This window comes from Cnephaeus nilssonii (genome assembly GCF_951640355.1).
Source record: "Cnephaeus nilssonii genome assembly, chromosome: 20".
Lineage (NCBI taxonomy): Eukaryota > Metazoa > Chordata > Mammalia > Chiroptera > Vespertilionidae > Cnephaeus > Cnephaeus nilssonii.
In genome coordinates this window covers 51,283,561-51,305,769 of record NC_137091.1, presented here as the reverse complement: position 1 = coordinate 51,305,769, position 22,209 = coordinate 51,283,561, and the positions used below count along the sequence as shown (strand labels likewise).

At 47.0% G+C, this 22,209-nt stretch overlaps 1 protein-coding gene across 2 annotated transcripts; it reads right to left on the bottom strand.

The window, feature by feature from the left end:
• Positions 1-2,575: 2,575 nt before the first annotated feature.
• LOC307092782 (zinc finger protein 551-like) lies at positions 2,576-8,547 on the bottom strand. 2 transcript variants are annotated; one of them, XM_079760276.1, is made up of 4 exons: positions 8,324-8,547; positions 5,432-5,555; positions 4,340-4,451; positions 2,576-4,147 (listed from the first exon to the last, which is right to left on the bottom strand). In XM_079760276.1, the coding sequence occupies exons 3-4, from the start codon at positions 4,437-4,439 to the stop codon at positions 3,138-3,140; spliced, it is 1,110 nt and encodes a 369-aa protein (XP_079616402.1). In that variant the 5' UTR covers positions 4,440-4,451; positions 5,432-5,555; positions 8,324-8,547; the 3' UTR covers positions 2,576-3,137. The 2 variants fall into 2 exon arrangements, with proteins under 2 accessions (XP_079616402.1, XP_079616401.1); XM_079760275.1 differs by lacking the exon at positions 4,340-4,451.
• Between the last annotated feature and the right edge of the window lie 13,662 nt (positions 8,548-22,209).

Here is a 22,209-nt window from a genome sequence, read left to right as displayed (position 1 = left end):
GCTCCGAGCGGAGTCTTCCCCAGCACGGGGAAGGTTGCGGGGCCTGCCCTCCGTGAGTTTGTGTGTGTACGGGTGGGGGTCGGTCAGAGCCAGACAGGAAAGCACGGTAGCACAAGGCCAAGCAGCAGGGCTGTGGGAAGAGAACACCACAGACTAGAAGACCAGATGCTGAGCCAAGGGCGCTGGGAGCAGAACAACGTCAGTGGTCAGGGGCCCAGCAGTTTGTGAGCCATCACTGTTCACGGGCTGCTCACTTCATGGTGCGCTCTCAGAAAAGCCCTCGTATTAGGTGGGACCTCCTCAGCTTCATGGCTGAAGGAGCCTGAGCAGCTGCCGCAATCCAGCAGACTTGTTTTCAAGCAAGACCACCAGGGTCTGACCTGTCAAGGCCCACGCATTTCTGAGCTGAGGTTCAGATGGTTCAAGGTTTGTGCTCCTGAGATGATGATCAGCCTGATCCCCGATGCTTCTGCAGATCTTGTCAACATTTAGGGTTCCCAGACCCACATCATGTGCTTCGATCCTCATATTCCCAACTCCGTGTTTGTGATGGTCATGAGTCCCGTGATGTCCGAGTCCCAGCTGGCCATGAGCCTGTTTAAGGGGACAGAGAGTCTGTGGTTTAGAGCCACTAAAGCAGGAGTATCAGGTTTTGTCTCAGGGTTTCAGGACCTAGGAAACCATGTGTTTGTTTGGGAAGGAAGCTGGAGCCAGACACCTGGACCAGCAGGAGGCTTGGTCTCCCCTACATTCTTCTGGAGTCACTGGGCCCCAGGGTGCTTCACAAACACGTTCCCTTCTCCAGAGATCAGCAGTCCTGGTGGTGGGCTGGCTCGGTCCCTGAGACCTCTGGCCGCTGTCCTGCAGGGCTTCCTCTTGGCTGGTGCCTGAGCCCCGGGTGCTGGGCCTTCACATTGTCCTGTCTTGGCCCAGCCTTGAGGTCCAATCACCATGAATCCTGCAAGGCCTCTCTGTTGAAATCACAGAACCACAGAATTTCCGACCCCCCAACCTGTCCCTTCTGTTGACAGGGACATTGAGGCATCGATGAGGAAAGAAGTGAGTTGAGTAAGCTCAGTGCTGCTCCGTGGCAGAGCCAGGATTAGAACCCAGATGAGGTCCTTGTGATATTAGAATGTCTACATTTCAGGTTAGCTGCAATGTATGGCACTTTTGTTTTTACTTTTTGTAAACCTCACATGAAGATATTTTTTTTCATTGGCTTTGAGAGAATAGAAGGGAGGGAGCGGGCGGGGAGAGAGATCAATGTGAGAGAGACACATTGATTGGTTGTGTTCCTGCACACACCCTGACTGGGTCTGCGGATGAACCTGAAACCCAGGTATGTGCTCTTGACCCAGACTAGAACCCTTAACCCTTCATTGCGTGGGCCGATGCGCTAACCATTGACAGACACCAGCCAGGGCTCATGGTTTTTAATCCAAATGGCCCACTGAGCCCTGCTCTCTTCTCCCTCACCCAGAATCCTCAATGCAGGGAAGGGGCAAGGTATGCCAGCCTATTTCACCTATTGTTAGCTTTATCCGGAAATGAGGAGGCCCCTGCCTTTTCCGGAAAATGGTCCTTGGATGGAAAATTGCCAACAAACATAGATTAGCACAGCACTTCTTCCTGTCCTTCACAGTGCAAGAGCTGAGAGCGGTATTTTAAGTTGTTTCCTGAGAAGCTACTGTGGGTTTCTGCCGCAAGGAATGCTTCTACCCTCCCTAGGTCGGTGCGAAGTAACTGCAAATTGTGTTCTACCCCCTAAGCCCCACATACAATTATCGAGATGCTAGCAAAGAGCACCATCCTTCTGAACCCCAAATTAAGGCTACTTCCCCGGCTAGAGGGGCATGAGGGTTGGCCGTGTCCTAAAAGTCTACTTCTAATAGGAAAAAGCACTGGATTAGAGCCAAAGCCTTTGTAAAATTTTTCATACCAAAGAAAGAAGGCTGCAGAGAATGAGTGAAGTCAATCCCAGACCATCCTCCTGGGCCCTTGGAAGCCATCCTGTCATGCTCATACTGGGTGGAGGGGTGAGAAGCCTGCAGTGGGCTCCAGCTGGTGTGGCTCAGTTGGTTGAGCAGGCATTCCATTCCGCACTGCCCCAGCCGCTCTGGGCCTCTGGGCAACGTGGGAAGGCAGAAAGGCGCCTCCAGGGCAGAGCAAAAAGGTGGCTCCAGTGGAGCGAAGGCGGTTCCGGCAGCCAGGGGAAGGAAGGCCCGTTCTTGCACAAATCTTCATGCATCAGGCCTCGTTAATAAATAATAGGGAAAGAAATTCTCCCCTGCCAGTGCGCCTCAGTTGGTTGGACATCATCCCTTGCCCTAAAAGTCACAGGTTCCATTCCTGCCTGGATGCCCTATAGGTGGTGTGCAGGAGGCAGCATTTAGATGCATCTTTTCCATATCGCCATTTCTTATTCTTTGTCTCCTTCCCTCTCTTTCTAAAAAGTCAATAAACTCTTAGTTTGCATAGTCACATCTTTATGCCTACTTTTGCCCTAACCTGTATGTGGGTGAGAGATAAGTTTATTTCACAAGTGATGGGTTTACAGCTTGATCCCTATGTCCAAGGTCACAAAATACACATGAGAAAAGTGCATTTTGTTACATTTTAGTTATAAAGATACCTAAATAAAGCCTTAAAAGAACTTTCAAATAAAGACCTAGATATCCCTGTCTTGTTAGAAAATTAAAATGTCAACCCTATATGGGCTCTACCATCTCTTTCCTAATTTCCTGAGGACCAGCCTTGCCTCAGTGGCAGCAAATATTGTCAAGCAGTGAAGACTACTGCCATTGGAATCAACAGGAATCACAAAAGACACATCCTGAGACTTATTATGGGCTTATCCTTCCTCTAGGTTGGAGGTCTTGCCTGCTGAGCAAACCCTGAGGTGAACACCCTAGATGGGCAAGGGGAATCCAAACAACTATTACATTATTTTTCCTGCCAATTATTTCAGCCACAGGAGACAGTGATGCAGGTCCTGAGAATGTTTATATACAAAGATCACACAAGCCATAGCCCACGACCATTTGTGGATAACGTTGAGAAGAGGCACTTTTCATCTAATTTACTCCAGTCTTATTCACTCATTACGAACCCGGTGTTTATCTCCTAATTGTGATTCAATCTAAACCTGAGTGTCTTAAAACAAATGGTTTTTCTCCAGTGTGAATTCTCTTGTGTTCAAAGAGGACATGGCTTCTCCTGAAGGACTTCCCACAATCAGTACAGTCATAGGGTCTTTCTCCAGTGTGAACACGGTTGTGTTCATTGAGGTGAGAGCTTAGCCTGAAGGACTTTCCACAATCACTACACTCATAAGGCTTTTCTCTGGTATGAATGCTGTGGTGTCGAATGAGTGAAGACTTCCGTCCAAAGAACTTCCCACAATCACTACATTTAAAACGTTTTTCGCCAGTGTGAACTCTCTTGTGGTTGAAGAGGTTATTATTGTTCCTGAAAGATTTTCCACAATCAGTACACTTATAAGGCTTTCCTCTAGTGTGAATTGTTCCATGTTGAATGAGGTGAAAGATTCGTTTCAAAACTCTCCCACATTTGTCACAGTCGTATTTCACTTCTCCAGAGCAGGCACCCTGATGCTGAACAACTTTCTCGTTGTGGCTGCCTAATATTTCACAGTTACAAGTCTGCTGAAGACTTTTTCCACCAAGATATTCCTGTAAAATCTCACTGCCACTGTGTGGCTCCTCAGTGTTGAGGGGGACCTGGTGCTGAGGAAGGTCTGAGATGGCTGGGAAGTCTTCCCCAACCTCCCTATTAGTTGAAAGCACCCAAGATAAGTAGAAGCAGCACCTGGTCACAAACGAGGCCCTGTCCACAGCTCCTTTCCAGGGCTTCTCTCCACTGGCTTCCCTCTGTTGTTGGTGAGGGTTTGCATTGAAACAGAAGTCTCTCACACATGCGTCACTGAAGAAGCCTTTCTGCTCAAAGTCTGCTGCCTGTGACTCACTCAGGTGCAGAATAGCTTTGAACACAGAGAAACACCTCCCGCAGAGATGGGTCCTCTGGGTTGCTGGAGCTGTCTTAGAAGCCCTGACCTGTGACTCCCCTTGTACAGATACACTCTGCTCAGAACAGGCCTCCGCATCATCCGTTTTATGCCAACAACCTGAAAAGAGAGAATTGAGGAAGAACTGAATGTTGACTGTGGTGACAGGAGAAGTGCTATTGCTAAAGTATTTTGGACATAATACATGGGTTCAATGCAACTGTCTGAAAATAAGATACGTGCAGGAAGGATTAACAAGAAACTGTTGTGAACGTCTAGGCTTCTGAATATCACAAAACAGGAAGACCTCACCTGAAACATGACACACACATGGCAAGCACCACGTGGAAGAGAAGATGTATTTCCAGCTTATTCTTCTGCTAAGAGTGCTCAGCAGGGCTGATCTGCTCATGACAGGCGCAAGCTGTGAAGAAGGTTGGTTATGTCTTATTCCAAGTAAAATTCAATAAATGAGTAGCAGGCGTTCAGGACAACTTAAGCATATATGTGCAACTCATAACACATGTGCAGGTCCATGTAAGAGAATACTGCAGAGGAAGCAGTGCAGAAGGACAGGTGATGCAAAAAGGTGACAAAGGTGAAGGTGGCCAAAAGCCAGGAAGTCACAGATGAAATGCAAGTCAGCAAAGTGTCAAGTATGGGAAAGAGAAGGTAGAAATGGGGTGTAGCCAGTGGCACCTGCCCCTAAACCCTATTGGAAATTAGCTGGTTCCTGCTACCATCTGACCACCACCATAATGTCATATTTTCCCCGTTGTCACTCAGCATGGCCAGACCTCCTCTGAGACCATCTTCCATGTTCACCTGTGAGGAAACCAGGTTTCTCCCAGAATCTTCTACTCTACCAATGCATAAACCCTAAATATTCCAAGTATTAATGAAAGACAACAGAGGAGAGCAGACAGCTCTGGCCCAGAGCAATTTGGCCCACAATAGTACTCAGCTAAGGTAATATTACAAACAACAACTGAAGAAGGGTCTTACAGCAATAGGCCATGGTTCATGTAAGTGAAGAACATAACCTGGCACAGGCTGTCATAAAGTTCCTTTCCCTACAGGAAGGGGGAAGAAGGGAATAAATGTGGGTATTGTCACCCTCCCAAGGAGAGGTGAGTAACATGGGACCCATTAAGCTGCCTGTAAGATTCCCGAATCCCAGACACTTTCTGCACTTCTTGAGGCAATGGGTGTCAGGGATGTTCCTGGAGTCCATTGGACAGGGCTCTCCACACAGCTCAGCACTGGCAGCCACAGCACATTTGACAAGACAGGAGCAGAAATGAGCAGAACCCGTGGTCTGGCTGTGGGAGAGAAAGCTATGTTTTAAGAATAAAGGAAGAAAGGGCATCACCTCAGGACACTGGGACAATGTGAAGCTCTTACCTACAGATGAGACAAGTGCAAACACTTCCAACATCACCTCACAGTACAGAAGTCTCTGAGCCTCACCAAGGAGCCCCCACTCCTCCTGGGAGAAGGCAATGGCCACGTCCTCAAAATCCATATCCTGTCACAATGGGCACAGTTCAGTCCATGATCAGCTTCTCTCCTAGGCTTTAACTTTTGTCATATGTCCCACTCCCCATAACCCTTTGCTCCCTCAAATCCCACATCACAGAAAATAGCAGGCCTTGCATCCACCAGAGTCACTCTCTCCTTATATTCCTACTGATACTGTGTCTTCTCACAGGAATAGAGCAAATGCCCAGATTGATTATACCTGACCTCAGGGCCTCACATTTAGAGTCAATACAATGGGTGTCACCAACACAGGGGACAGATAAATGTTGGCCATAAAGAGAGATGTGAGTGATTTGACACTGGTTTAGTGGTTAAATATCCAAAATATTCTCCTTCCAAGACCCCAAAAAACATGGCATCACATTGCACCCTTTCAATTCCAATCCCAGGGTGCTGAGGCCAACACTGTGCCCTGCCTGTTCCACATAATTCTTTGTATCCCACTTCTCTCATACAGCTTCATTCCCAGAGTCACAGCTTCAAAGACAACACATATACGCCATGTAGAGGAGGGGATGTTTTCTAATCACCCTCTTTTCAACATTCTAACTCACCTCCGCTGTAATGTATTTCTCTCTTACCCTTCTCCCCTCCCCAAGCCAGTAAAGATTTTCAAGCTCAGGGGACACTGATGTATGCTATTCCATTACTATTGATCACTGCATCCGCCCAACAACAACAGGCAGGTGTGCACCTATATGACACCTAAATTCTGGACCTGGCATGTAGCCCCACAACACCCGTCTTTTCAGGAGTTACCCTAAAATTCCCCATGTTGTATCATCCAGTTCTCACCAGAAATGGACTCAACCTTCATTCCCTCTTTGTCAATATCAGGGATCTGTGGCCATGAATTCACACTCCCTCTCCAAGAGCACATCCCTCCTTCTCCCACACCTCCCTCACACCTGCACTCCCGCAGCCCCAGCTCCCATGGACATCTCCTTGGTCTTAGTCATTACTCAGCATGTGTGTTCCAGAGAATGCATGGCAAGTTCAAACAGTATCACATACTAACCTGACTCTGATTGCCCACACCCAAGACACAGCCTTCAGTTCTGCTATGAAGGCCTCCCTCCCAACTTGTTTTTTCCTTCCACCTCACCTACTGAGAACCACATCAACTCAGTTACCCAGAGCCCACCTCTCCTGCTGCTGCTCTTGATGTCCCTTCTCCACTCACAGCCCTCAGTCCTCAACTCCCACTGCCTATGGCCCTCTACCCCATGCCCAGTGAGTCTCCCAGATGCCCACTCAGGCCCATAAGCAAGTCAACCAAACTGGATGCAACACACCAGGCCACACAAAGGGTCACAAGAAATCCTGGTGAGTGTTTAAGAAGTAAATACGCACCAGCCACAGTCTCACCTTTTTTGAATTACTCTTCTACCTCCAATTAATAAAAAAAAGGTGATCTACAACTCCTCCCTGGTCCATACTCTTTAATCTTTTTTTAAGTAGTCTTCATCTTGAACTACTCCTCAGAGTTCCAGATGTTCATGCACTGGCCTCTGAAATATCTCATACCCTAATAGGAAAGAATAAAAGATTTCATATCCCTAATGAACCTTACTTTTCCCACTATGAATTTCTCTATGTCAGTTGATGGTGCTTTCCTACCTTCAGGTGCTAAATCCAAACTTTTGCATCATCTGATTCTTACCTCTCTCTCCAATCCTCAAAATTAGAAAATCCAGGTGGCCACACCTAAAACCCTGATCCCTAATGCAACTGCTTCTTCCGCATCCACAACCACCACTGTGCTCCTGTCACCATCACACTCACCAACACCATCACAGCAGCTTCCATTGTAGTCTTCCTACCCCCGTCCTCACACCCATACTGTGCATCATGCTGCAGTCACAGGAGTCTAATGAGACCTGGGACACATCACCTGCTCTGCTGCTCCGATTACCCCAATGACCCCTCCACCAGCAGAACAGAAACCCAAGTTGTCACAAAGCTGCTCTGGACTTGATTCCTGTCCCACTGCTTCCAGCTCCTATTTTTAAACAATGGACACCTGCTTGGCCCTCAATCAGCTTAGTCTTCACCTCAAGCCTTTGCACATTCTGGAACCCATGCATGGAAGGCCCTATCATCCACAATTCCACTGGATGCCAAAATCAGGTACCACTCACCTGACCCTTGACCTACACTTAAGGTTCTGGGCTTGGTGTCTCTTCAAGGTCCCCAAGTCCAAGGTCCCCGAGAAGAGCAGCTGGACAGTCCCAGGACCCCCCTACCTCAGAGGCCACAAGAGTGTGAGGCCCTGACATCAGCCCCACAGCCCAGCCCCTGAGCGGCTCTGCACCTGCAGGGACCTGTGGGAACTGAAGGTCTGTGGAGGGCCAGGCACCCACCGCCAGGACCCAGAGGTCAGGCCCGAGGTCACGTGACCAGGAGAGGCCTGCACCCCTCAGGGGGGTCCTCAGGGCGCCCTCCTGCTGGGTGGCTGTGGTCACAGGGTCCCCTCCCCCTCCCTGCTGTCCGCTCCCCTGTGGTCGGCTCCTCCTCTGGGCAGTTGGGGGGACGTTAGAGCCGCATCTCAGGCCGCGTCCCTCTGTGTTCACAGCCCCCAGCCCGTCCCCTGAGGAGGAAGTGACCCTCCTCCCGGAGCCGCCGCTCCTCCTCTCTGTCGCCTTCAGACACACACAGGCCTGGCTCCCCCTCCCGGCTCAGCCCCCACGGCCTCCCCGGCGGCACCGCAGCCCGTCGCCCTCCCCTCCCCCTGCGCCCCCCACGGGCACTCACTGCTCTGGGCGCTGCGGCCTGGGCTGCGGGCCTGAGCGGCGCCCGCCCCGAGGCGGGAGGGCCGATGGGGTGACGCTGAGGGAACTCTGTCCGCGGAGAGGAGGCGGGGGGCACGGGGACCCCAATCCCGCCGGTTGGGGGTCAGCCCGCCTCAGACAGCCCTGCCCAGCGGGACGCGGCCTCCCACACCTCCTTCCGCCACCGGAGCGCTGACGCTGTGGGTCTGTGAACCCACAGAACAGGCCAAAATGGCCGCCAGGAGGAGGACGCAGGAAGTCCCGCCCTAACCGGATGTGCAGGCACCAAAATGCTCCTAACCCCTCAGACTCTAGGCTCATTCCTTTCTGGGTAATGTAGTTTTCCCATCGACCTAGAGGAGGCCTCATCCCAGCCAATGACCTTGGTGAGTGTTGGTGTTGAGGCCCCACAAGTGGTGCTGGAGGCGGAGATGGGCCTGGAGGTCTGCTTTCCTGGTCCACACTGACAGACCCACCAAAGAATATATATAAGGGGGAAATGGGGGACATCTGTTATACTATCAACAATAAAAAATACAAATATATTTTAAAAAATTTTAAATACAATAGCCCAGCTGGTGTGGTTCAGTGGTTGACCATCGACCTATGAACCAGGAGGTCATGGTGCTATTCATGGTCAGGGCACATACATGGGTTTCAGGCTCAATTCCCAGGGAGAGGGGAGGTACAGGAAGCAGCCTATCAGTGATTCTCTCTCATCATTGATGTTTCTATCTCTCTGTCCCTCTCCCTTCCTCTCTGAAATAAATTAAAAATATTTTTTGAATGTATGATGTAAATCAATTGTACTTAAATCAAACTTCACAGACCCACATAACGCAATAGGTTTAACATTTGAAGATCCCAATAATTTTATTTTGTTATTATGAAAGTTCTGGGGGCATATTTGTTGCTACAGTATCAGTTTGTTGGAAATAAAATACAATGATGTGCTACTGAAATATCTTATTGTGACAATGTTCAGTGCTATCATGTTGGCAATTTAAAACTTACCATGATGAGAATATTTATGCCAGGGAAATTGATAAATACTGCAAAGCTAGACTTCATTTAATGTATTAATAAATGCTCAGATTTAAATAAGAGTGGCTCCGAATGCTACAAATGAACATTAAGTGTATAAGTTTATGATATAAGTTGGCTTCAGTTGTACATAGCATTAAAACTGAAGAAAACAATTTTCCTTCCCGGATTCAAAACCAATGCTTCCATACGACAAGGGAGTCACTTGAGTCACTGAGGAATATCGGAAATTTAAGCAGATATTTTTGATGCTGCACAGTCCTCCTTCAGTTAAAATAAGAAATTCATTTAAACAATTTGAAAAAGATTCTCAGCAGACATTTTAACAAAGCAGATAAAGACAGTGCAAATAAGTGTATGAAAAATTGTTCACCATAAAAAATACTTAGGTAGATGGAATTAAAATGAAAACGAGTTAACCTTATATGCATTTCCAGGGTTACTATTTGAAAACCATCGTATGTCCTTGCAGGGTAGCAGAAAAATTGGAATTTTTATATTCTGTGGGATAGGGGAAATGCAAAGTGAATGACCATATTGGCTCACAGTTCTTAATATCTTAAATATAAAACAATAGTTTGTTAAGTAAAACATATGTCTATATAGAGAACTATACAGACATATGTTTGTTAAGTAAAACATATGTCTATTAGAGAACTGAATGCAAATATTTCCTATACAATAGTTTGTTAAGTAAAACATATGTCTATATAGAGAACTGAATGCAAATATTTCCAGAATATTTATTTATGATACCCCAAAACCTAAAAATAACAAAAAACAAAGATCATAGATAAAGTGATTATTCACCGAACACAGTACTACTCAGAAATAAGTAAATTATCTCTTCACATGATCATTTGTGTTAAATCTCAACATGACAGTGTACATGGAGGAAACAAGTATTTGGTAAGGAGTACACACCAAGCAGTGCCTATAAAATTATGAACAGTGTGAACTATTCCATTGTAAAGAAAAGAAAATCCATGACTGCATGGGGGGCCAAGAAAAGCAGAAAGAGCAATTATAACAGGGTATTAGGAAAATATAGGATGTGACAAAAAAAGTAGGTTTAGAGTTGCTGGTATGGAAAATGATACAATAATTATTAATAATAAACAGGAATAAACTCTGCCCCAGCCAGTGTCCTCAGTTGGTTGGGTGTCATCCCATTCACTGACAGATCTCTGGTTTGATTCCAGGTCAGTGCACATCCCAAAATGGATTTCCAGATGTGGCGTGAATGAGGCAGATCTATGTTCACCTCTCTTCTAGTCTCTTTCTCTCTCTCCCCCAAAAAAGAATAAAATTATTCTCTAAAATATTTATTAAAAAGAATAATCTCTGTGTTTTCCAAACACCCTGTGTATGAGTTACAGGTGGTTTATTTACATGTGACAGTTTCACAGCTTTATCTCTAGGTCAGGGCTCACCAAATAGCACACATGAGAAAGGTGCACTCATTTCCTGGGAGGACGAGCCTTGCCTCAGTGGCAGCAAATGTTGGCAACCAGTGAAGTCTATTGCCATTGGAATCAACAGGAATGCTGACTGGTTACAAAACCCACATCCTGGGTCTGATTACAGCATAATCCTTCCTCTAGCTTTAAGGTCTTGCCTGTTGAGCAACAACCTTGAGGTGAACACACAAGTGGCCAAGGAAATGCACAAAACCATGAGATTATTTTGTCTGCCAGTGACGCCAGCTACAGGAAATAGTGATGGAGGTCTGAAAGTTCTCACAGATCATACAAGCCACAGGACATGAAAAAATTTGAATTTATGTCCAAAAGAGGCACTTTTTATCCAGTTTAACTGCAGTGTCTGCCATGAATATGAAAACAATGTTTATTTTATTATTTTTTAAAAATATATTTTATTGATTTTTTACAGAGAGGAAGGGAGAGGGATAGAGAGTCAGAAACATCGATGAGAGAGAAACATCAATCAGCCGCCTCCTGCACACCCCCTACTGGGGATGTGCCCACAACCAAGGTACATGCCCTTGACCGGAATCGAACCCAGGACCTTTCAGTCCGTAGGCCGACGCTTTATCCACTGAGCCAAACCGGTTTCGGCTGAAAGCAATGTTTATGTCCCAAACTAATTCCACCTCAGAGTCTTACAACAAATGACACCAGCCCATGAAATCTCATACATCATGACGCATGGCCTCTTTGGAGCGTGTGGACAGTAGTTCCCCTAAACATTGCTGACACATATGTAATACATACTGCAAACAGAGAATATAATTCATATTCTTCACAGGAGCACAATAATCGCTGCCGGTTCAGGGTGACCATTGACCTCTACAATAAAAGAGGCACCAGACAGTGAATTAGAACCACAAAGTCATGCACACTTTCTCCCAAGGCCTTGGTCGGCAATACAAAATCAGCCAATATTGAACAAAGAGTGATATTCTGCCATCAAGCTGTGCCTTCCAAAAAACAGAAAGTTTGGGATCCCACCATATCTGTTCACCTCTACATGCTGACAGACGACAACTTTCCTTTCAATCGTCCCAGGGAGAGAATGGAACCAACAAAATGAAAGGAACCAAAGAAAACACGGCTTTACATAAAGTTCATCAACCACAGCAGAGACAGCAAGAGGTTTGCAGGTTGACGAATTGGAACCTGAAACACTTCATCACAGAATAATGTGAGACCCACAATGTCCCTGAAAGAGGTAGCACTTCTTGGTGGAGGAAGTGGGCTCTGGACAAAACCTTGGCCAGGTCAATTCTCTGGTCAGAAATAAAGGAATGAAGATTCATCCAGAAGCTCAGAATATTCATAATTTTCTCAAGTACAACCACAGAGTGTGCAGGGGTTGTAAGTGATGCACACTCTTCCGGTGAGCCAGGTGGGAGAAGTGAAATTGATTCCACACAAATACTCATAGTGACATCAACCAGGTAGTAGGCCTGACTAGGTTAGCAGGTGTGATGCAGTTTCTGAAAACCTCAATTGTACCTGAAACTTATGAGGATTCTAGCAAAGTGTATGTTCTGATGAAAGAGGATCCTATTCAGGTAAATTGGGTAAAAGCTTCTCCTTCATTATTATTATTCTGAGGTAGAAAGTTAAAAATTTGCCTGCACATTTAAAGCTTTTCTCCAGTGTGAACTCTCAAGTGTTGAAGGAAGACAGATTTGTAATGAAAAGATTTCCCATATTTAATACACTCATGAGGCCCTTTTCCAGTGTGAACTCTGTGGTGTCGAATGAAAGTAGAGCTTCTGCTGAAGGACTTCCCACAATTACTACACTCATATGGTTTTTCTCGTGTGAATTCTCTGATGCCATGTGAGAACGGACTTTTGCCTAAATGACTTGCCACAATCACTGCACTCACACGGCTTTTCTCCACTGTGAACTCTCTGGTGTTCTGTGAGAGTGGACTTTTTCCTGAATGACTTCCCACAATCACCACATTCATATAGTTTTTCTCCAGTGTGAACTCTCTGGTGGATAACTTTCAGACCTCCATCTCTATTTCCTTTTCTGCCTAAAAGATTTCCCACATTCACTACACTCATAAGGTTTTTCTCCAGTGTGAACTCTGTGTTTTTGAATGAGGTGAGACCTTTGACTGAAGCATTTCCCACAATCACTACTTTGATGGGGCTTTTATCCAGTGTGAACTCTCTTGTGGGTAAAAAAATGATAACTGTGCGTAAATGATTTTCCAAATTCACTACATTTGCAAGGTTTTTCTCCAGTGTGAACTCTGTGGTGTCTAGTGAGGGAAGCCCTTTGCTTAAAGGGCTTCCCACAATCAGTACATTCATAGGACTTCTCTCCAGTGTGAACTATTCTATATCTATTGAGGTTAAGGATACATGAAAACACTTTCCCACATGTATTACACTTATAATTCACTTCTCCAGAGCAGACGCCTTGGTGTTGAATAGGTTCTGGTTGTGGCTGGCAACTTTTTCACATTCATTCCACTGGTGATGCCTTTTTCTATTGAAAAATTCCTCTGAAATCTCACTATGAATGTGTGGCTCTTCAGTGTTGAGAGGGACCTGGTGCTGGAGAAGCTCTGAGATGGTTGGGAAAGTCTTCCCTCCTGGTTGAAGGGAGCCCTGATAAGTAGAAGTTGAACCTGGTCACAAATGAGGCCCTGTCCAGCCGAAACCGGTTTGGCTCAGTGGATAGAGCGTCGGCTTGTGGACTGAAAGATCCCGGGTTCGGTTCCGGTCAAGGGCATGTACCTTGGTTGTGGGAACATCCCCAGTGGGGGGTGTGCAGGAGGCAGCTGATCGATGTTTCTCTCTCATCAATGTTTCTAACTCTCTATCCTTCTCCTTTCCTCTCTGTAAAAAATCAATAAAATATATTTTTTTAAAAAAATGAGGCCCTGTCCACAGCTTCTTTCCAGGGCTTCTCTCCACTGGCTTCCCTTTGTTGCTGGTGAGCGTTTGCACTGAAACAGAAGTCTCTCACACATGCATTAGTGAAGAAGGCTTTCTGCTCAAAATCTGTTGCTCGTGACTCAGTCAGGTGCAGAATATATTTGAACACAGAGAAACACCTCCCGCAGAGATGGGTCCTCTGGGTTGCTGGAGCTTTCTTAGAGTCCCTGACCTGTGACTCCCCTTGTACAGATACACTCTGCTCAGAACACGCCTCTGCATCATAAGTTTTATGCACACAACCTGAAAAGAGAGAAATGGTGATGAAATGAATGTCAACTGGTGACAGGGAGAAGTCTCATTACAAAAGTGTGTTGCACATCACACAATGGTTACAAGCTATTGTCTTACAGTAAATATCTGAAGGAAATATTGATAAGATGCTGCTGTGAATATCTGGGCCACTGAAGATCATGAAACAGGGTAGGGCCAAACCAGGTAGGGCTTTTGACACTATTCTTATCAGGCAATACCCTTGTTGTCCCCTGGACTCTCATTTTAAGACCTCAAAAATTATGGCATCACACTTCAACCCTTTGAACCCAATCCCAAGGTGCTGAGGCCATCACTTTTCACTACCTGCTACACATAATTCTTTTTTAAGAAAATATATATTTCATTGATTTTTTTAACAGAGAGGAAGCGAGAGAGATAGTTAGAAACACTGATGAGAGAGAATCATTGTTCAGCCGCCTCCTGCATCCGCCACACACCGGGGATGTGCCCGCAGTCGCGGTACATGCCCTTGACCGGAATCGAACCTGGGACCCCCCAGTCCACAGGCCAACGCTCTATCCACTGAGCCAAACCAGCTAGCGCTACACATAATTCTTTAACCACATTTCTCACACAGCTACATTCCCAGAGGCACAAGGTCAAATGTAACACAAATATGCCGTGACGAGCACAGTTTATTTCCTAATCATAATCTTTTCCAAAATTTGAATTTACCACCTCTGAAATGTATTTCCCTCTTACCCTTCTTTCTTCCAAAGCCAATGGAGATTTTTCAAGCCCAGATGACACTGATGTACGCTATCTCATTTCTATTGATCACTGTTATAGCCCTCAACAACAAGAGGCAGGTGTGCACATAAATTTCACCTAAGCTCTCTTCAAGGGATGTACCACCACAATACACCCTCTTTTCAGGAATTAACCTGAAATTCACCAAACTGTATTATCCTGACGTCAGTAGAAATGGACTCAACCTTTGTTCCCTCTTATGTCAATGTCAGGGCCCTGCATGCATGAATGCACATGCTCTCTCCAAGGGCACACCACTCTCCCACGCCTCTCTCTCATCTGCACTCCAACACCCACAGCCCCATAGTTATCTCCTTGACTTTCTACTCATTACTTAGCTTGTGTAGATTAGTGACTGCTTGGCAAATTCAAACAGGGTTAAGTTCTACACCAACTCTGAGAGTCCACACTCATTGAGGCAGCCTTGGGTCCTGTTATGAAGGCCTCCCTCCCTGGTTGTGTTTTTCTTCATCCTCACCTACTGAGAAACTCATCAGATCTCAGATATCCAGACACCACCCCCACTACTGCTGCACTTGATCTCCCATCACCAATCACAGCCTTCAGCACTCAAGTCCCATCGCCTAAGGCCCTCTACCCCATGCCCAGTGAGTCTCACAGATGCCCACTCATGCACCTAAGCAAATCAACCAGATTGAGGACAACATGCCAGGCTAAGGCTCACAACACAATGCTGGTGTGTGGTTAACAAGTAAATATGCAACAGCTGCAGTCTTATCTTGTTTTACTTGCTCTTTGGTCTCCAATTAAAAAGAAAAAAAAGGGGGGCACAAAAAGAAGACCTACAACTCCACCTTGGTCTCTCCACTCCCAACTACCTTTAAAGAAGCTTTCATTCTGAACTGCTCCTCAAAGTTCCAGATGCTCAGGAACTGGTCCCTGAAATATCGCAAACCCTTACAGGTGAAAAATAAAGGTTTTGTCATCTACAGTGAACATTACATTTCCTACTATGAACATCTGCGTCTCATCTGATGGTCCTTCCATACCTCCAGCTGCCAAATGCAACACTTCATGTAATCCTTGAGTTGTACCTCTCTCTCAACCTCCAAATTAGAAAATCCTGGTGGCATAACACCGATCCAGAATTCAACTGCTTATTTCGCCCCCATCATGGGCCAGTTACCATCACACTCACCAAGACAACACAGCAGTTTTGGTCCTAGTCTTTCTACCGCCTCCCTCACACCCATATTGTTCATCACAGGGAGTCTAATGAGACCTGTTTCAGATCACCTGCCTCCATTGCTTCAAATCTCCAATTGCTCTCATCACCTGCAGAACAGACATCCGAGTTTTCACAAACTCTTGTAGACTTTCCTCCTCTCCCATTCTTCTACTTCCCTTTAAAAAAAAAAAGAAAGAAAGAAAGAAAGGAAGGATTTCTGCAAGTCTCTGAACCAGATGGTTCTTTACTTCAAGCCTTTGCACATTCTGGAACCTATGCCTGGAAGGACCTCTCACATCCATTCCACTAGTTGCCACAAATGGGCCACTCCTATGACTCTAGAGTTGAACTAAGGATGCCTGCATTCCCTCCGGGCTCAGTACTCAGTGCACACTCTTGCCAGGTTCATTATCTTGTACAGGACTTCACCTTCCTGTCCCTGACTGGTATCCTCTCTCTTCTAGTGTGTTTTTCCTCTGAGCTGCCTTGGGAAAAGTTTAGAACCCTTCCTCAGACAATGTTCCTCTAGTGTTCATAACCATCACGACCCTGATTCCTGAGACTGAAAGTAAAGCAAAACAAAACAAAACAAAACAAAACAAAACATCATTCAAAACTTTGCCTCATCCTCTTTGTTGTCTTTGCACCCAAAACAAGGCCTGGGTTTCCCAAATGCTCCCGCTTCAGTCACACCACCACATCCTTACACGGTGGCATTGCAGCCTGTCACCCTCTTTCCCCATCACATCCTGTGACACTCACTGTTCTGGACGCTGCGACCGGGGCTGCAGGACCTGACAGGCGCCTGCAACCGAGGCTGCAGGATTAAATGGCTGAGGCTGAGTTGATCTCGAAGCAGGGTGCTCTCTGGGAGGCAGGGCCTATTGAGGCTCAACAAGCCTGAGACACAGCACTGCACAGCGGGGACGCTGCCTCTGATGCCTCTTCCTACTGGAGACCTGGCGCTCCGAAGCCTCAGTCTCAGTGCACAGACCAAAGAGGGCAAAATTACCGTGTAAAGATGCGGGAGGGCCACCCAAACCCAAGCACACCTGGATAATGCGCCTTTTCTGGGCTTTCATTGGCTAAACCCAAAGGGCACTCTTAGGCGCATTGCCCTTTGGGTAATGTACTTTTCTAGGCCTCGCAGGTGGCGTTGGGATTCCATCTCTCACTGACCATTGGGCATATTGGTGTCTGAGAGCCCGAGTGGCACTGGAAAATGACTACTTCAGGTTTGGGTGGCTGGAGGCAGGTTCCTGGGAAGTGTTGTCTCCAACTGATGTGCTGTTTGCAAACATTCCTGACTCTGTGAATCTAAGAATGCTCCTTGAGGTGGAATGCATTATTTAAAATATTCCTGAAGACTACAAATTTTTTTGGATATATACACTGAGTGGCCAGATTATTATGATCTCTGAACGCATAATAATCTGGCCACTCAGTGTATATCCTATATCAGTGGTCGGCAAACTCATTAGTCAACAGAGCCAAATATCAACAGGACAACGATTGAAATTTCTCTTGAGAGCCAAATTTTTTAAACTTAAACTTCTTCTAACGCCACTTCTTCAACATAGACTCGCCCAGGCCGTGGTATTTTGTGGAAGCGCCACACTCAAGGGGCCAAAGAGCCGCATGTGGTTCGCAAGCCGCAGTTTGCCGACCACTGTCCTATATAATAAAAGGCTAATATGCAAATTGTTCCCTCGACCAGGAGTTCCACCAGCAGGCAGGCCGGCCAACCGCCCATGTCCCCTGCCCCTGGCCAGGCTGGCCGGACCCCACCCATGCACAAATTCATGCACCGGGCCTCTAATATATATATACTGAGTGGCCAGATTTTTATGCATTCAGAGATTATAATAATCTGGCCTCTCTCTCTCTCTCTCTCTCTCTCAAAATCACTATATCTATCTATCTATCTATATATCTATCTATCTATATATATATCTTTACATATATATATCTTTACATATATATATCTTTACATATCTATATCTATATCTATATCTATATCTATCTATCTCTATCTCTATCTCTATCTCTATCTCTATCTCTATCTCTATCTCTATCTCTATTCTATCTCTATCTAGATAGATAGATAGATTTTTAAAGAGAGAGGAAATGAGAGAGAGTTACACACTGATTAGCTGGCTTCTGCAAACTCCACTCTGGGGACCGAGCCCTCATACCTCCCCCCAACACACACACACCCCGTGCCCTCACTGGGAATCAAACTGAAAAACTTTCTGTGCATGGGACCCTGCTCAACCAATTGAGCCACTCCAAAGGGTGACTTCTTATTTTTAATATAAAATATCACATTATTAAGAGAAATGCAGGCCATGAGAGAATATGCACCATCTTATCCTATTGGTTTAAAAACAAAATTTGAAAGTATACGTACATAGGTGAACAAATTGATATTTCCTACATTGTCTGCATGTCTGTGGTCAGCACACAATGTGAAACTAAGGAACTAACAGTTACTGAATGTTGACTACAGGTGCAGGCCCTGGGTTCAATGCTTTACCTGAATTATTATTTCATTTAATCCTCTCTGCAACCTGAGATGGTTTAACCATCTATTTAATGGGGAGGAAATCCAGGCTCAGAGACTCAATATAAATGGAATGATTTGTAGAGTTAATAAGAGGCAGGGCTGGAAGTCAAACCCATGTGTCTCTAATAAAAGAGTTGCTAGGCTTACAATGTTAGGATTTGCTGCCTTCTTGAGAGTAGAACTGTTAATGAATCACCATGAGGACAGGCTAGATGTTACAGTAATAAACAGCTGCAAAGCTTTAGTGGCGTATAATAATAACAGGTGTCTTTCTTGTTGATGCCTCATGTCCACGCTGGTTCTATAGCAGGCGTCCTCAAACTACAGCCCACGGGCCACATGCGGGTGTTTTTGCCGTTTTGTTTTTTTACTTCAAAATAAGATATGTGCAGTGTGCGTAGGAATTTGTTCATAGTTTTTTTTAAACTATAGTCCGGCCCTCCAACGGTCTGAGGGACAGTGAACTGGCCCCCTGTTTAAAAAGTTTGAAGACCCTGTTCTATAGGGATCAGGATAAAGGAGAGACCCCTATGGAGGCACTGCTGGGTATTATCAGAGATGGACAGAGAGGGTGGCCAGTCTCAGTGCTTCCAGACTCTTCTGTTAGAGGTGACAGGCTTCAATCCCATCACATTTCATTGGCCAAGCACATCACAGGCTGCAGCCGACACCAGCGGGTCAGGAGGAGAACAGGGCAGACGTGACTAGCAAACGTAAGGCCACCACATGGTGCCAACCTGTTTGGGGGACTGTGCAGGGGTGCAGGGAGGAGGGGAGATGGGTAGGAAAGGACAGCTGGACTCAGTCAGGACGGTTCGCTCTCTCTTCATCCAGGAGCACTTTGTCCCGGACCTGCCACATACAGGCATCGGCCAAACTCCCAGGAGAGGAGTTTGGACAGGAGTCGTTGGCAGCAAACTCACACCCACTTCTGAGTGTGACCGTGTTTAAACCCCTGGCTACTTCGGTTCCCCCACTGAGGTGGGAGTGAAGACCCACAGGTTACGTGAGTTGATTGGGAAGGGCACAGGACTGCAAGCATCCAGCCTCCATGTGCTGTTACATTAACATCCGTCGCCGCCTTGCCTCCAAGGCTCTGTCTCTTTTGCGTGGCCCAGGTGAGTGTCCCAGCAGGTGGGGCTGATGGTAAACATGCTGCCACTAACACCGAAGGTGACCCTGTGGTTTCCATTCGTTCTGCGCATGAACGTGTGTTAAATGCGGTCCCTCCATAGTTCCCCCATCCCTATTGCAGAGAGCACTGGGCCTAACTCTCCCTCCTGTCCCCGGTGTTCCTGTGTGGCCATGCACTCCCAGTTGACCAGAACCCAGAGGCTCAGAAGTGATACCTGAGCAGCCCCAGGCACCTTCTTCTATTAGGTGTCAGCGTCGCTTTCATGTGGGCAAGGGAGTGACCTGCTCTCTAGGGACCAGGAGTCCCACAGGACTGCCCAGCCCTCTCCAGGGGTATCCAGTGCCTCATTACTTGGGGGGGGGGGGAGACTTAAGATCCTAGGAGTCTTCCCCCTCAGTTTTTCCCCCATATGCACCCATCCACTCCTTCCTTGCCAGGGATGCAGGATCCTACAGCTTCTCCCTGAAGGACCAGAGTCCTACCCAAACATGCCTCCCTCCACACACTATATCTCCTGTCTGTCATCAGGGTCTTCCCCAATTCCCCACCTTCCCAGAGCCTGGGGAACTGACCCTTCACTTCATCCATCTTTGGGGCCTGAGATGGATCCCCAGGGGACAGCAGATGCTGGAAGAGCAGGGGCAAAAAGGGGTCAGCCAGGGGCTGGGTAGAACATATTGTCCTCTCCATCACCCCTCAGTAGATTGCCTATGCTTTTGCTTTCAGCTGGGGTACACAGACACATGATCCCACAGGCATACATTCAGACACACAAACTCACAGGGAAACATAGACACCACAAGCACAGAATCACACAGGTATAGAACCCTCACAGCCGATGGCGGGCACTCAGGTGCAGAGCTTATGGCCAGACTCACAAAGATGCATACTGTAGACACGGGCAACAGTTCCTTGAGGGGAACACACACACACATACACATACTTATGGCAAACACACATGTATAAGAATACATGCAGCCCCCCACACAGCACAAAAAAGCACACACACACACACACACACACACACACACAATACTCCCATGCACACACCAGGACAGACATACAGGGACAAAGAACAGACACAAAGAGGACACAAACACACACAGATACAATCAGGAACATCCAAAGAGGCAGCAAATTCACACATACAACCAATCCATATACATGCACCACACACACTCCTGGAAATGCTGAGTCATGCCAATACCAGTATAATGTGTTGAAGGAAACATCAAGAACTAAGGAGTTCCCCTGACCAGGTGGCTCAAAAGAGTGTGGGTTTGACTCCTGGTAAGAGCACTTACCTGTGTTGCCGATTCCATGGTACCTCCAGGACTGGCCAGGGGATAGCTTTAACTTTCATTAAATCGCAGTGGGAAATGACCCCAAAAAGGCAAAAACAGAGACCCAAACCAGGGCAGTGGGGGCTCAGGAGTGTGTGTGGGCTGGAGGCAGGACTTTGCAAAGGTGAACTGATGTGAGGTCCAAAGCATGAGGGGGCTTCTCCCAGAGAAAGTAGACTCAGTTGCCGCGGGCCAGGGGCCTGGGGACGGGGAGAGCAGGCCGGAGAGACCTCTGGATGGAGACAGCAGAGCCCTGGCCAGCTCCTCTCAGGCGGACACAGAACCCCAATCCCTCCCAGGGGCCTGCCTGGGGCTCCTCTCTGCCAGCTCCTGGCAGGACACAGCGTGGCCAGCTGCAGGGGGAACATCCCGGGCAAAGGCAGGAGAGAGTGAAGAAAGGTGGGCTATGCAGTATAGTAGATGGAAATTTTATTTGTCTTATAGTCCTCACGTGTGGATATTTTTCCATTGATATTTAGTCAGAGTGGAAGGGTGGGCATGGGGGGGGGGAGGAGGGAGGGAGGGAGAGAGAAATAGAGGTAAAGAAACATCAATGTGAGAGAGACACATTGACTGGATGCCTCTTGCACGTGCCCCAATAGGGCGAGGATCGAACCTGCCAACACAGGTACATGCCGTTGACTGGCGATCTAATTTGCCACCCTTCAGATGTGGGGGGTGAAACTCTTACTATTGAGGCACACTGGCCAGGCCAGGGTGCATGTTCACCCATTAAGGAAAATTCAGGGCCATTTTCTCTAACTAGATTGATAAGTATCTACCATCTCCTTTAGTTTCTAATCTTCAAGACACGTCCAACTCAGCAGACAACCACGTGGCTCAGCAGCCAGCATCGCCACCTGCTGGGCAGACAGGGAATCAGCCTCTGCAGAGACAGCTCCTCTCCCTCCCCTGGCAGGGCAATGGCTGGAGTATCTCATTACAGTAGACTAGCGTGGTGGTGAACCCCCACCCCCCTCGGAACTCATGTAGCAGATCTTACTCCATGTCCCACTAACGATGACCCCAAGGAGCAGAGCGGCCATAGCCTGGACTGGGACTCGAGAGGGCCTCAGAGCCACACACATGGCCCAGCACCAACTCCCCGTGGTAACTGCCCTGAGTTTTCCTGCTCACACC